The sequence below is a fragment of the Mus caroli genome, chromosome 7 (genome assembly GCF_900094665.2).
Source record: "Mus caroli chromosome 7, CAROLI_EIJ_v1.1, whole genome shotgun sequence".
In the NCBI taxonomy this organism is placed as follows: Eukaryota; Metazoa; Chordata; class Mammalia; order Rodentia; family Muridae; genus Mus; species Mus caroli.
In genome coordinates this window covers 95,356,071-95,370,895 of record NC_034576.1, presented here as the reverse complement: position 1 = coordinate 95,370,895, position 14,825 = coordinate 95,356,071, and the positions used below count along the sequence as shown (strand labels likewise).

Genomic DNA, 14,825 nt, shown 5'->3' with positions numbered 1-14,825 from the left:
GCATAGAACCTTCACAGGACCAAGGGCCTCTCCTCCAATTGATGACCAACTAGGCCATCCTCTGCTACATATGCAGCTAGAGCCATGAGTCCCACCATTGTTTTCTTTGTTTGGTGGTTTAGTCCCAGGGAGCTCTGGGGGTACTGGTTAGTTTATATTGTTGTTCCTCCTATGGGGTTGCAAACCCCTTCAGCTCCTTGGGTACTTTCTCCAGCTCCTTCATTGAGGACCCTGTGCTCTCCTAACCATTGGGTTACCTCTCTAGTCCTTCAAATGAGTAACTTAAGAAAAGGATCCTGGTGCAGTGGAGAACAATTCTGGAAGGGAAGGAAAGAGAGGAGCCTGGAGTCTGTTGAGATGCTGTTGCCAGAAACTAGACAATACCAGTAAAGAATAGGAAAGGATGATTGGGAGAGGAAAAGAAGGGGCTTAAGGAACACCAAAAAGCAAATTTGACCCATTTCCATTTGAAGGTAGAGTTAAGAAAGAGGAATCTAAATATTTCCTTGACTTTTCCAAGTCTGTAAAGGAAATCACTGTTTTTATTTCCTGCTACGCACCACACTGAATTTTATCTCTATGTAAGATACCTCTTGATTTCCTTCTTTCAAACATTTTATATTTAATATGCAAGGCACATATAACTGTACAGCATTATCACAAGTCCTCAGTGGATGATTGTGGAACAAAAATACTATTTGGTAGGCTGCTGTAACATGAGTTTGTTTAAATTTGGCTAGCTTTAATCCCCCTTTTTTTCTTTCCTGGGAAAGAAAAGAGCAAGTGAGAGAAAAATAATCCTGAATCTATAGAAACTTAATGGTTTATGAAGTCGAAGCTATTCTTAGCTCTGTAATTAACAGCAGGCTACTTCCTAACCGAGAGCTCTTTTGTGTTTCCAACTGCAACACTGAATATCTGGGTTTCTATAGTTACAGAATAAAGTTTCAGAATACATTTATCTCAGTAGCAGCATAGAATATTTGAGTGAAAAGAACTGAACAAGAATGTTCACATCTAACATCAGTTATTAACTCAATATATTCCGTGTCGAGAAGCTGATACTGAGAGCATCTCCCTGCATCCACCCAATACCTCAGAGCTGGGAGGATAGAAAGAAAGGCTTAAGACAAACTGCCAAGGGGAAGAAACTCAATGAGAAGAGGCCTGGCTCTGAGTCCCTTAGCTAGTTTCTTTTCCCTAGAGGTCAGGTAATTCTTATTAACCTCTTTAGATTTTCCTAAAACAGTTGTTAGAGCCTTTAGCTTTATACTGGCTTCTTTACATTAATTCTGATAACTATGGAAACCACTGATTCATCTCTGTCAAAATGATTGCAGTATGTAGAGAATACATAGTTATTTGACGAGGGCATGTAAATAATTCTGCATAAACTCACAGAACCTAGAAGTCCATACAACACAAGGTTCAGGGCAGTCTTCTGACCTGAGAATTCTCTGGGCAGAACAGTTACCTTTCCTCACAGACTTCTGAGGCTCCCTTACTCTTCTGCTTGAATGACCTTATTTGTCTAGTTCTAGGGGGGTCATCATTGAATTTTTTAAAGATTTACAAAGAATATATTGAGACACATATACATGTGCATGCATTTATTTAACAATTCCATGGTTGGTTAATCTTTTTAAAATTGAAAATAGATTTTTTCATATAATATATTCTGATTATGGTTTCCCCTTTCCTTAGTATTCACAGATCCTCCCCACTTCCCCACTCACCAGAACCCACACTGTTTCTCTTATTAGAAAATAAATAAAAACAAACCAGAATAGGACCACACCAGCAAACAAACAGAAATCCTTAACACCAGTAGAAGAAAAAAAGACAATGATAGCTTATTAAGGAGTCATTGCCTGGTTTCTCTTGTGAAGGAGATTGGAACATCTTCCTTCTTACTTGGGTGGGAATTATTGTGAGTGATGGGAATATAAATGGTGGCTAAAGTTTTAATATGCAACTACTAATGGTTTTCATTCTTATTTGTATCATCTTGCTTGGTCCTTTGATAACCCAGCAACGTAAGTCCTGTCAACCCCATTTTGTGGTTGTCCAAGCTGAGGTTTGATGAATGGCAGACTAGAAGGTGATGGAACCAGTTTGCTCTTGCTCCCTCTAACTGCTGATGCTGCTGTCTGTCCATATCCATGCCTTTGGGGACTCAGAACTCAAAGACTTGTCTTGCCTACTTCACTCATTGGAAATTCTCAACAAACGTGAGGGTTTGGATGACTGATACAGAGTTGAAAAGCCAATATATAGACACTAGAGGCCTAGACTGAATTTTCCCACAAATGCTATGTCCCATTCCCCCATATCCATTGTCAAAGTATTTTGAATTATATAAATTATATACAACCAGACCTAAGCATATAGCCAGTAAGGAAGTAACATAACATGACAGCTGGATTCATATTCAGAATAAATTTGCTTTAGACACTGAAAACAGTTTAATTAAATGCTCCTTTTCTAGCATTACATAGCATAGTGTACATAGCATAGCATTAGCACACATAAAACTGCTCTTTTTTCAGTATACCAGAAACCATAGCAGCTCTCCATCACAAACATTTGGCCCCATCAGTTCTCTGCAATTCTCTCTCCACAGTGGAGATGGCTGCAGGTTGCTTTTTCTTCCTTGTCTTAGCCTTTCTGTATTCTGCAAGTTCTTCCTGGAACACAGTGACTCATTTACTCCTCAAACAGAAGCTAAGGCTGAGACATGGGCTTTAAACAGTATAGCATTTTTTTCCTTTGGCACTAGATGCTCAAGATCTGACAACTGGAAAGTAGTCCTCATTTGAGTGTGCACCAAGTATTGAAAGTTGTGCTTGGTACTTTGCCTATTTTATCTATAACCTATACTTATGATGCTTCATGACTTAACATGGAGTTGGGCACACAGTACATGTAAATTAAGAATGATGCAAATCTTTGTTGACTGACTGACTGACTGACTGAATTCTCCAGCAGGCTATTAATTCTGGACCTGCTTGTGAAAACTCAGGCTGAACAACTTGAAGTGTCTTGTCAAGCAAGTCATGTTTCCTACTAAAAGCTAATCATCTCACCACCTCTTTTATCAATAGGAGTCTAGGTTGGGGCAGGAGAGATGGCTCAGCAGTTAAGAGTGTTAGCTGCCTCTCCTAGAGACCCCCCCCCCAGCACATGGCAACTCACAAATGTCTGTAACTTCAGTCCCAGGGGCCTCCATGGGCAGCAGGCACACACAGATATACATGAAGGCAAGACACCCACACACATACAAAACACAAAGTTTTAAAAAGAATCTAGATGAAAGAATAACATTACCCTCTCCAGTTTTACTCCTTGGAAAAGAGGAGTATATTAAGGCTCAAAGATCTTTGCTGAAGGAACTGGCAGACCTGTCTGTATAGACCTAATAGCAGCAAAACCACTACTGTATGTTCCCTCTCACACTTCGACTCAACCAGTTAATGAGACTGTTTAAGCAGACACACTCCTCCCCAACTATGCTTGTTGCTGTCAAAGTACTAGAAACATGAACTGGGTGGCAAAACTTGAGCGTATTCATTCTGATACCTAGCATCTCTGTATAGCAACAAATGTCTATGTTGTAACAAGTCTTTTGCCCTTTGCCCAACACCCATCTGGTGTTTTCAGGTTCTGGCCAAACATAACTGATTGGAACACTGGACAGGGAGAACATTATCTGTTGCTGGGGGTTCCTATGCCCGTGTTCCTTAGGCCCTACTCATGAGATACTATCCACATGAGTGGATGCTATGCAGTACAGGTGAGAAAGCTTCCTAATAAACGTTAAATATAGGTTGTAGACAATTAATGAATGGCCATTTGGATTCACAGAATGTGGGCCAGCTCCTGTTTTGGTCACTTATAACCATGCAATGTCAGCAACCAGAGACTCTATGCTAAGAGCCCATACCATGAAGTTGCACACACCTTGGCTTGAGATCTCCTGTTGCCCCTACTTGCTAAATCTTTGACTTAAAACAGACCTTCAGCCTGTTAGGGTGGCTTTTCATGTTGGCTAGTTGAGAATAGTAAAGAAACTGCAGAGTTACAGCAGACGCTGATTGAGATCCTATAAGGTGAATGTTTTGCATGGCGTCATAGATGGTTGAATTAGAGCTCAGGATGTCAGGCTATTCAGATGCTATGATAAGTATCACTAAAGCTACTTGGACCACCCTTCAGTTTCCTCTTCACCTTGTGAAAGTGAGGCAACACATGTTTATGTGCTGACCACCACTGGGGGCCCTACAGGGTGAGCTGGACACATGGGCTTCTTTCTGAGGGCATTCCCCAATGTGGGCCTCTAATGGTTTGAATGGAAACCTCCTCACATAGGCTTATGTGTTGGAGAACTTATTGGGAGGCTGTGGAATCTCTTGAAGATGGGGCCTTGCTCCAGATGAAGGGCTGCATGAGCAGAGCTCAGGGCTTATAGTGTAGGTCTGGTCCTAGCCAGAGTCCAGTCTCTGCTTTCTCATTTTACCCAGATGTGACAGGCAGTTGCTTGATGTTTCCATAGCCACAGAGCCCCAATGTCATGTTATTACAGCTGTACTGAAAAATACTGCCTTAAACTGTGAGCCAGGGCTAACCTCTTGCCTGTAAGCTGTGTGTGTTGGGTATTATGCTTTAGGGACGAGAAAAAAAAAGTGCCCTAAGCCTGATGCTCTGTAGGGTTGAGGAGAACCAACAATTGCTCACAGAGGTATATGAAAGATGTGTGTTCAAATCTTGGCTTAGTCCCTTGTTATCAGTGTGGTTCTGCCAGTATGCTTGGGCTACCTGAGTTTCATTTCTATAACTTGAAAGTACCTTAGAGCAGCGCTCTTAGAATGGGAAGCTATTCAATCTTTCTACCAGAGACCAGGACTCATCAACTGGTAAATTACTTTATTCCTTGGACCTCCAGTTTCTCTTTGAGACTTTTGTGAAGATTAAATTGAAATCATACATTTAAAAGCATCTGGCATGATGCAGAGTGCTATTAGCTAATGTTCCCACCAAAGCTTATATTGAAATTTAATCAACATTGTGTGGCCTAAATAAATAGAGCAGGTGGAGCGTTCAAGAAGTGATTGTGTTATGAGTATTCTGCTCTCACAAATGTGTTAATCCACTTATGAACTAAAACACTAATGGACTAATAGGCTACTGAGAGTGTGGGCTTGTTTTAGGATACAATAGGGGTGGAACTTTGTGTGCTTTCCCTATCACAGGATGCCCTAGAATGTCAGGATTTTTTTAGAGGCCTCATAAGTAAAACCTTTAACAGATGTGGCCACTTGACCCTGTGCTGTCAGACTTCCAGAAACATGAGCCAAATAAGCCTGTATACTTTATAACAAAGATAGTCAGCTGTACTGAGTTATATCAACAACAAAGGTTACAACATGTGGTCATAGCTATAATGAGAAAGAATCCATCCTCCAGTCTTTTCTCATTGTATCTTTACAATGGAGTCTTCATTGCTTTAGTCAGGGAGTAGATGGGAGTGTTACATGCTGCTCTTGTGAATGATGAATGAGATCTAGGCAGTATTTGTACAATACTCATATCATGCCGGGCACATAGACATACCCTAAAGAATGCTAACTGAATTGAGTTGTATCAACTCTTAATCACTGTATCTTTCTGAGGCAAGGGCACATGAGTTGAGATGCTATGGGCTGAACTCAAATCTCAGCTCTGCCATTTACTAGATGGGTGATCTCAGGCAAACTAATAGCTTTTTATGTTGCAGCTCTCACTTGCAAAGGGCATAAAAGCAGTAACTTATCCACAGAGTTTAATGAGACTTGAACATATTAAAAACCATACCAGGTCTGACATGCCATATGAGTATTTTATGCATACATTTATTCCTTATCTAAAGGAAGACTGACAGCATTCATATTATTTGCCTTACAGTTACACTGAATGATTAAGCAGAACCATCAAAGCAGAGACATCCTTGTAAAGGGTAAAGTTATGCACCGTTGCTATCCATAGCAACTATCTCCACACTCCCACATGATCTCTGGAAGCAGGTGAGAAAAGAGCTAATGATTTGAAACATCTGCCAGTGGAATAAGATTATTTAGATTTTAGAAAACATTTTGATTTTATTTCTAATGTATGTGTGTTGAAGATATATGCACATGAGTGCAGGTGCCTGGGGAGAACAGAGACATCAGATCCTCCTGGAAGTGGAGTAAATGGGAGGTTGATAGTGAGCCACTGATTGTGGGTGCTGGGGACAGAAATATCAAACTTGGACCCTCTGCAAGAGCAGTGCATGCCCTCAGCTGCTGAATCATCACATAGTGATTTTTTTAAATTAGGTATTTTCTTCATTTACATTTCCAACGATATCCCAAAAGTCTCCCATACCCTCCCCCCCCACTCCCCTACCCACCCACTCCCACTTTTTGGCCCTGGTGTTCCCCTGTACTGGGGCATATAAAGTTTGCAAGTACAATGGGCCTCTCTTTCCACTGATGGCCGACTAGGCCATCTTTTGATACATATGCAGCTAGAGTCAAGAGCTCCGGGGTACTGGTTAGTTCATATTGTTGTTCCACCTATAGGGTTGCAGACCCCTTTAGCTCCTTGGGTGCTTTCTATTTTTAATGGCATGAGAATTAACACACGAGGGCTCTTTAAGAGCTAGGAGTATCTGTGGTTTTTACTTTTCTTCTTATATTTTTCTGCAGTTTTTTATACAGTGAAAAAACACGAGTTTAATAATACATAAAATAAAACCTTTTGACAAAATGAAAATTCTAAGAAAACATTCATAAATTTTATAATAAAATAAATACACATATTTTTACTTTGCATAAAATATATTTGCAAGGGAGGATATCTGTATTTATTATGGAAAAGAATTCAAATAAACATAAACTCAAGAGAACCTGAACAAACTTTTTCAGACCAGCTGTGGGATGACTGTTAAGATGACTTTTTTCAAAATGTGAAAAGGCCAATTCGAGGATATCACTGCAAGTGGAAAATCGTTTCAGAGAGGGCTGTGCTCTGAGGTAAATGATGAGCATTTGGATGAATGAATGACTATTGACATGATGGTGACAATTGCAGAAGCTGGGGTTGAGAAGCACCAGACTAGTGCTTGCATCAACCCTCCTGTCTAAAGTGTGAGTGTCTTCCTGGGTATTTTGGAGCAATTCCAGTGAGAAGAAGCACTTCTCTAAAGTGAGCTGAAATCTACTTCTGACACAGATTTCATTCCTACACTCTGCTTCCGTCCTTGAGGCCAACTGAGCATTGATGGCTCTTTCCAAGAACAGCTTTGTTAACTGCATCTGAGTAATCCAGGCCACATGCTGCCTTGATATGAAAATGCACAAACACACAAACAAAATAGTGTTAAGAATCACTGTTTTGGTACTATCTGAACTCAATCGATTAAAAGGAGCATACACACAATTGGGAGGGAAGAATGGTGGATATGTGAAGAGTTGGAAGCAAGAGGATGAGGAGTGGACTCTCTCCAACTTCTCTTGGCTCCTCTTTTCTCTTTCTTCTTCCAACATCACATCTGTTCATTCTCTCCTTCCCCATCTCGCCCACAGTGTCCACTTAGTACAATGAATATATGTGTGGGTATGGGGCCATCCATTGGTGTGTGGTCAGCCTACAGGGGATGATGCCCCCGATGAAAGCTAACTCTCCCTCCCCTAGCAGCCACCACCTTTCAAAACCTCCGCAGGTAGAGGTGGAAACTCATGGGTCCCTTTCTCACCTATGCTGGGATACTGACCAACTTTTGATTTGCTATAGTCCGTTTTGTTTCTTAGACCATGCCTTGTGCCAGACAGACACTCATGAGAAGGGACATTCCTGGTAGTAGTGATTAAAGGCTGCTAGGAGATATGGCGGACTTGGCTTTGAGGAAGCATTTCGAGGAAAAGGGCTTGATATGCTTAAGAAATACACAGATCGGAAATCTGAGCGACTAAAGGGAACTTACAGTAAAAGTTGCCTGAGCACCCGGCTATAGGACGGCTCACATTCCAAGCATCTGTTGTTAAGTTGCTTTCTACATTTGGCCTTCTGTAAGTTTAAGGGTAAATGTTGAACCAAGGGTATCAGTGCATCTGGGTGTGAATGGGTGTGCGGGCACATAAGCACAGCCTTTTGCATTTAGCTGCCAGGAGCCCTTCCTTTTTTCCCTCTATGCCTCATCATACTCACCAATTTTGGTAAAAATCCTAAAATGTAGAGAATGACAGTTTTTGTATTCTTGTCACCTGTCACCACTGACAATTTTTCCTGTAGAATCCCTATTGCACTTAAATCGTCATTCTGTGTGCAGTCTTCCCAGCCTTTCCTCTCTGTATTTCCACTCCCTAGATAGCTAACACACACTCTCTCCCCTCCTCTCTCTCCCTCCCCCTCTCTCCCCTCCCTCCCCTGTGTGCATGCTTTCTCTGATGCACAGAAGGCACCCTTACCTCCGCTTGCTGGGAATGACGCCCATCTCCTCGCTGTCCCCATCTAGTGTGACCCTTCTGGCTTGCCACCACTCATCATCGGAGGCGTTGATGACATGGAGGATGTCTCCATATTTAAAACTAAGTCCTTGGCTAGGCAGCCCACTGTCCTTGCTCTTGTCATAGTCAAACATGGCTCTGAAAGAAAAAACAAACGACAGTATGGTTAAGACAGTGACAGCACAGATTTAAAGTACACACTTTTGAATTCCAGCTCTTGCCCCAAAACTCCATCACCTCCTGCATGGCTTCCTGGATTGTGGTACACAAATTTCATTTTTTTTTTTTTGGCCACACACTGGAGGTTACTTCTTGCTTTTCTTTCCTATTTCCCTATAATTAGCGTCAGCATCTTTATTTCTTGCATACCATCACATGTAACAAGGTGATCAGTTTAATACCCAATTGAGATATTTTTTTCTTCCTGCTGGAATCAAATTTTACAAATGAAAACTAAAGAAAACGAAGAAAAATGTGGCTATCTTTCTTAAGTTCTTTGCTGTATAAATAAATTCTCTTCAATATAATAGCTTATAGACACCTTCCTTTATGTTAGAGAGAAGTGATAGAAATTTAAAATGACTATCTGGAGTGACTGATTCCCACCAACAATGGAGTATTGAGCTATCTATCACTGATCCAGGGTTACTGTAATGACCTAAGTAAGTGTTTAAAATGTAAAACGTGAAAATAAAATCTGTGTGTACATGTATACAGAAAGAAAAATCCTTTGAACAAATACAACAGCTCTTTCTATATCCATAAACCCCAGGCCTGCCTCACTGTCACACCTACTGCTCTGACTTGTAATCCTTTGTTGTCATGGAAGAGGTTTGGCTGAACCTTTGCTAGGGCCAGTGCACTGAAATTTCTAAACCTGGTTCAGGGCCAGACTGGGAAGCAGGATCAAAACCGTAAATGGAGTAGCTGAAGTCATGAAGATATGACAATTTATTTTAAGTACTATACTGTCAAGTTGTTGCTATATCCCCCCACATCTCACAGCTACCACCACACACAGAGGATCTAAGTTTGCCCAGGAGAAGCAGGTGCTTTCTACCACTGCCCTATGAATTCCTTTCACTCTGCCCCGAGACTCTTTACAACCACTGTGCATGTAAATAAAACTAGATTTGGAGAGTAGAATTTTCTAAAATCATTAAGACCAACCCTGGTTCTTTTACTATTTTCCCCCCTCTTCTCTGTCAAAGAAATGTCACATCTGCTGCCATGGTAACCAAAAAGGGCTGAAGACAGCATTTAACTCTCAAATATCTTAGAAGTCAAATTACTTATGATACAGTCATTTCTGGTATCCCTAAGCGATGTAATTTGGAGAGAGTTCTTTGGTCTAAGTACCCTGGATAAGGTATTTCTTCCTTGACCATCTGCATCTTTCTTATCAAAGACTTACACAAAGTCCCATTCCAGAAAAGTAAGTGTGGGTAAGGAGAGACACGACTCCTACTGATGTCAATTCATTGTGTGATGAGACAGAAATCAATTAACTTTCCAGAGCCAAATGTGTTCAACGCACAATTACCTTCCCATAATAGAAACACAGGCAGCATCTAGCACGTGGTAGGTGCTATGCAGCAGAACAAAAGTATAATGATGAAGAACTACTACCAAGGCCATGCCCTGTTTTTACTGAGCCTTAATAGTCCCACAGCTGGTTACTGAGGCAAGCTACTTAATCTCTCTCATAGGCTTCAGTTGCTCATAATATGATATATGATGATGGGTATTGCCTCAATTACTGATCTGTGTGGGTAAATTGCATAAAGCGTGTACAACAGTGCTTAGCTTACCGTGGCTAACTGTAAGTATGAGGTACTTTCCACTTAAAGTGGAATCCAACAACATTACAGTCTACAGACTGCACTTGGTAGGGAAAAAAAAAAAAAAAGAAGAAAGTTAAAATACCTGTCTTGAGACAATTGTCCTTAAAAGGTTCTTGGTAAGGGTGTCCTTCAGCTGATATTTAGGAATTTGGGTTTTGTAAAAAAAAATCCCACTCATTTTGGACTAGTGTTTCATGTATGTATTCTGTACCAACACTATCACTTAGGCTGAAAATCGCTGGGCTCTGCTCCAGACAGCCCCCAGCACAAAGCATCTATTCTGGGACTCCAACCATCTACCCAGAAGACAACACCTAAGACTCATTGTCACAAGTAGATACCAGAGGATATTGACATGGTCGATGTGCCTCTGAAGAGAAAGGCTCCTATACTTCATCTGCTGCAGAACTGTCCCATGGTCTTCCCTTACTGATTTTTTTTTTTTTTTTTTTTGGCTAATAAAAACAAATCAGTCAGGAATTAGCTATGTTGATCCCTATGAATCAAACTTGCAAGTGTCTTGGGAAATTCCAGCATCAACATAATGCTATAGGTAGCACACATTTTCACACAGACTATCATATCTGTGACTCGAGCTATCCCTGTAAATGTTCTACAAATATTACTACCCTTTTTCCAGAGGAGAGAGGCCCAAGGATGGGACCCAGCATACATAGCACACCAGCAGTCATGCAGGGCACTTTGGGACCCAGACCTAAGGTCTGGTTTGGTGCCTTTACCCTGTCAACTCATTCAGTCTGGGAGGAGGTCGAGGTGGTGGTGGTGACTACATATGACAACAATAGTGGCAACAGCAACCACCACAACTTAGCCTGGAGGTTTGTAATAAACGTAAAAGTAAGAATTAGCAGTCTCGCCGGACGGTGGTGGTGCACACCTTTAATCCCAGCACTTGGGAGGCAGAGGCAGGCGGATTTCGGAGTTTGAGGCCAGCCTGGTCTACAGAGTGAGTTCCAGGACAGCCAGGGCTATACAGAGAAACCCTGTCTCGAAAAACAAAACAAAAACAAAAACAAAGACCAACCAAACAACCAACCAAACAAAAGAATTAGCAGTCTCAACTTACATGCAAGGAAGGGAAAGGAAAGGACAAGTGGACTTGTCCCAAGTCACATGTGTGCCCGTGTTGGACAGTATGGCTTGCCTGACTCCAAACCCAACTGTTTTGGCCCTTTTACTTTAAAGCTCATTTTCCCAGCCTGCTGCCTGTGACCATGACCTAGCAGTGCCAATGATTTTAGATTTTTCCTCCAAGACTGACTTCCCCATTGTCTCTAAGTTACCAAAGCTCCCCGCATTTGTTAATGTTTATTGTAGGCTTTCTCACCCTGAAAGTACTGCTTGCTGGCTTAGCAACAGGCCTCAAGCTTGGAGGACAGAGATAAGAAAGGGAAGCCCTCATTGGGCAGGTAAGAAGACAGTCAGACTGCTTAGGTTTATTGAAACTGTATAATAATATCAACTATCTTTAAGAGTTGGGGTGAGAATTAACAAACATGCAAAGTAGCCCAGTATCAGAGAGTGCTCAACAATGTAATTCAGAGCTCTGTGGTTTCCAGAGTATGCCTGGATCACACCCATGCTAGCCATTATCTATCTTCCTTATTGTGTGCAAAGACCTCTTAAGTGCCTCTCTCTGGCTTCTGGACCCAATTTCTTGTAAGGCCAAAGCAGAACTGCAACACACGTCTCTGGGAATGCTCCAGGTCACTACTGAAAGCCCCTTTCCTCACACGTCAGTATCTCCATATGTGATGAATAGAGATGTGGAGAGTATTCCCAACAGTCCTCACCAGGTGAAATACTTGCCCTACTGTGTACCATCCTGAGAGTATCCAAAGGGCAGTAGATGCCCTGGCTGAGGAACCTAGCTTGGTGCTACTTCCAAGTGCTCTGTTTATCTTGGCCAATCTGCCCCACTAGGATTATACAGATTCCGGCTTGTCTGGTTCCTAAAACCCAGCAGCTGACACATTTCAGCTTATGTCTCCTTTGGATATTAATGGATCCCCACGTCTGGGAAAAATGCTAGAATGCCCTGTCACCTAATTTAAGAAGCGATAAGCTGTTTTTAATTTGCTTTATGCGCTAATTCGTCACAACAGCTTTTATAATATGCCATTAAGACTCACACTTGCACCCAGGGTGCTTTTTAACAAGTCCATTAAGACAAATGGAATTTTCCACAAATAACACAATGTCTTTCTCATCCCTTCTGCCTCTCATGAACTGCAATGTGTGGTACCTCTTTGCCAACTAGGAAAGTCTAGTAAAGAAACAGGAGCCATGGAAGGAGTTACAGAGACAAAGTTTGGAGCTGAGACGAAAGGACGGACCATCTAGAGACTGCCATATCCGGGGATCCATCCCATAATCAGCCTCCATTCGCTGACACCATTGCATACACTAGCAAGATTTTGCTGAAAGGAGCCTGATATAGCTGTCTCTTGTGAGACTATGCAGGGGCCTAGCAAACACAGAAGTGGATACTCACAGTCAGCTATTGGATGGATCACAGGGCCCCCAATGGAGGAGCTAGAGAAAGCACCCAAGGAATTAAAGGGATCTGCAGTCCTATAGGTGGAACAACAATATGAACTAACCAGTACCCCGGAGCTCTTGACTCTAGCTGCATATGTATCAGAAAATGGCCTAGTTGGCCATCAGTGGAAAGAGAGGCCCATTGGTCATGCAAACTTTATATACCTCAGTATAGGGGAACACCAGGGCCAAGAAGTGGGAGTGGGTGGGTAGGGGGTTGGGGTGGGAGGTTATGGGGGACTTTTGGGATAGCACTGGAAATATAAATGAAGAAAATACCTAATTAAAAAAAAAGAAACAGGGAAGCTTCTGCTTGCTTATCCTTGTGGCTGCATGTGGTAGCTGCAAAATATAAGGGCACCCAACTACACAGTGAGTATGAAGAATCCAACTACATTCTAGGGCATTTTATCTTCCCTGCCTTGCTTAAGTTACTGGGCAGGCAAGGCAGCACATGTACAGCCTTAGAGTTTTAGGAACAACTGATAAAAGTGTTTAGAGCTCATTATCCCTAAAGGACCTGTGATTTGGTGACAACATTTATATTGGCACCATGGGTTAAGATTGAGAGTTATTAGCAACCTATTGGGTTCACATTCAGTTCATGCAGCTAGTTTGGAACAAACATATTACTGTATTAGCCTTTTATTACTGATGAGGAAATAAAGTTGTGCAATATAAGTAACATCCAGTGTCAGAAGATACACCAGGGATGTGTAGAGGGAAGATGAGGACTTTAAATCCAACCCTAAGACAAGTGAACCTTTCACTGTACCAACCCATGAGTTTTTTCTTCTACAAGCAACACCCATCCAAACCCAAACATTTACACTTTGTTTTTTTTTTTTTAAGAGCTTAGATCTTGGTAATATTTAAAAATCATGGGCCATGTCTATGCTGGTGTGAATTCTGACCCATCTCTTTCAAGGTAGGATAGCAGAGAATGATGACGACTGTCAGAAGCAGTACCAAAGATGTGAAAAAAATTATTTGCTGTGACTTTTAATTGTAAAAGATGTTGTAGAAAGATTAGTGTCCCTAACCTAATGTACAAAATGACTATACCTTAATCTCCCCATCTCTGTGAATGTGATAAACTAAATGGCAAAGATACTTGTAGAGATAGTTAAGTTGAAGGTCTTAACTTGGGGAGATTTCCCTAGATTATCTGAGTGTTTTTGATTTAACTGCATGAGCCTTTACTAGTGAAAGATGAAAGTACAGGAGTAGACCATACACTCCTCCATTGCTGGTAGAATTGCAAGATAGTACAACCACTCTGGAAATCTGTCTGGCCGTTCCTCAGAAAAGTGGACATAGTACTACCTGAAGACCCAGCTATACCACTCCTGGGCATATACCCAAAAGATGTTCCAACATATAACAAGGACACTTGATCCACTATGTTCATAGCAGCCTTATTTATTTATAATAGCCAGAAGCTGAAAAGAGCCTAGATATCCTTCAACAGAGGAATGGATACAGAAAATGTGGTACATTTACACACTGGAGTACTACTCAGCTATTAAAAACAATGACTTCATGAAATTCTTAGGCAAATGGATCAAACTAGAAAATATCACCATGAGTGAGGCAACCCAATTACAAAAGAACCCACATGGTATGCACTCACTGATAAGTGGATAATAGCCCAGAAACTTAGAATACCCAAGATACAATTCACAGACTACACGAAGCTTAAGAAGAAGGAAGATCAGAGTGTAGATGCTTTGATCCTTTTTAGAAGGGGTAACAAAATACTCACAGGAACAAACATGGAGACAAAGTGTGGAGCAGAGACTGAAGGAAAGACCATCCAGAGACTGCCCCACCTGGGGATCCATCCCATATACAGTCACCAAACCCAGACACTATTGTGGATGCCAAAAAGTGC

General features: G+C 41.5%; 1 protein-coding gene across 7 annotated transcripts in view; it reads right to left on the bottom strand.

Moving 5' to 3' along the window:
• The window catches only part of Dlg2 (discs large MAGUK scaffold protein 2), a 1,891,758-nt gene that overhangs the window by 63,136 nt on the left and 1,813,797 nt on the right, over positions 1 to 14,825 (bottom strand). For all 7 annotated transcript variants that reach the window (XM_029479404.1, XM_021169155.2, XM_021169152.2 and 4 more), the window contains one exon: positions 8,487 to 8,663. In XM_029479404.1, coding sequence (XP_029335264.1) covers positions 8,487 to 8,663 — 177 coding nt within the window. The remainder of the gene's footprint in view (positions 1 to 8,486; positions 8,664 to 14,825) is intronic.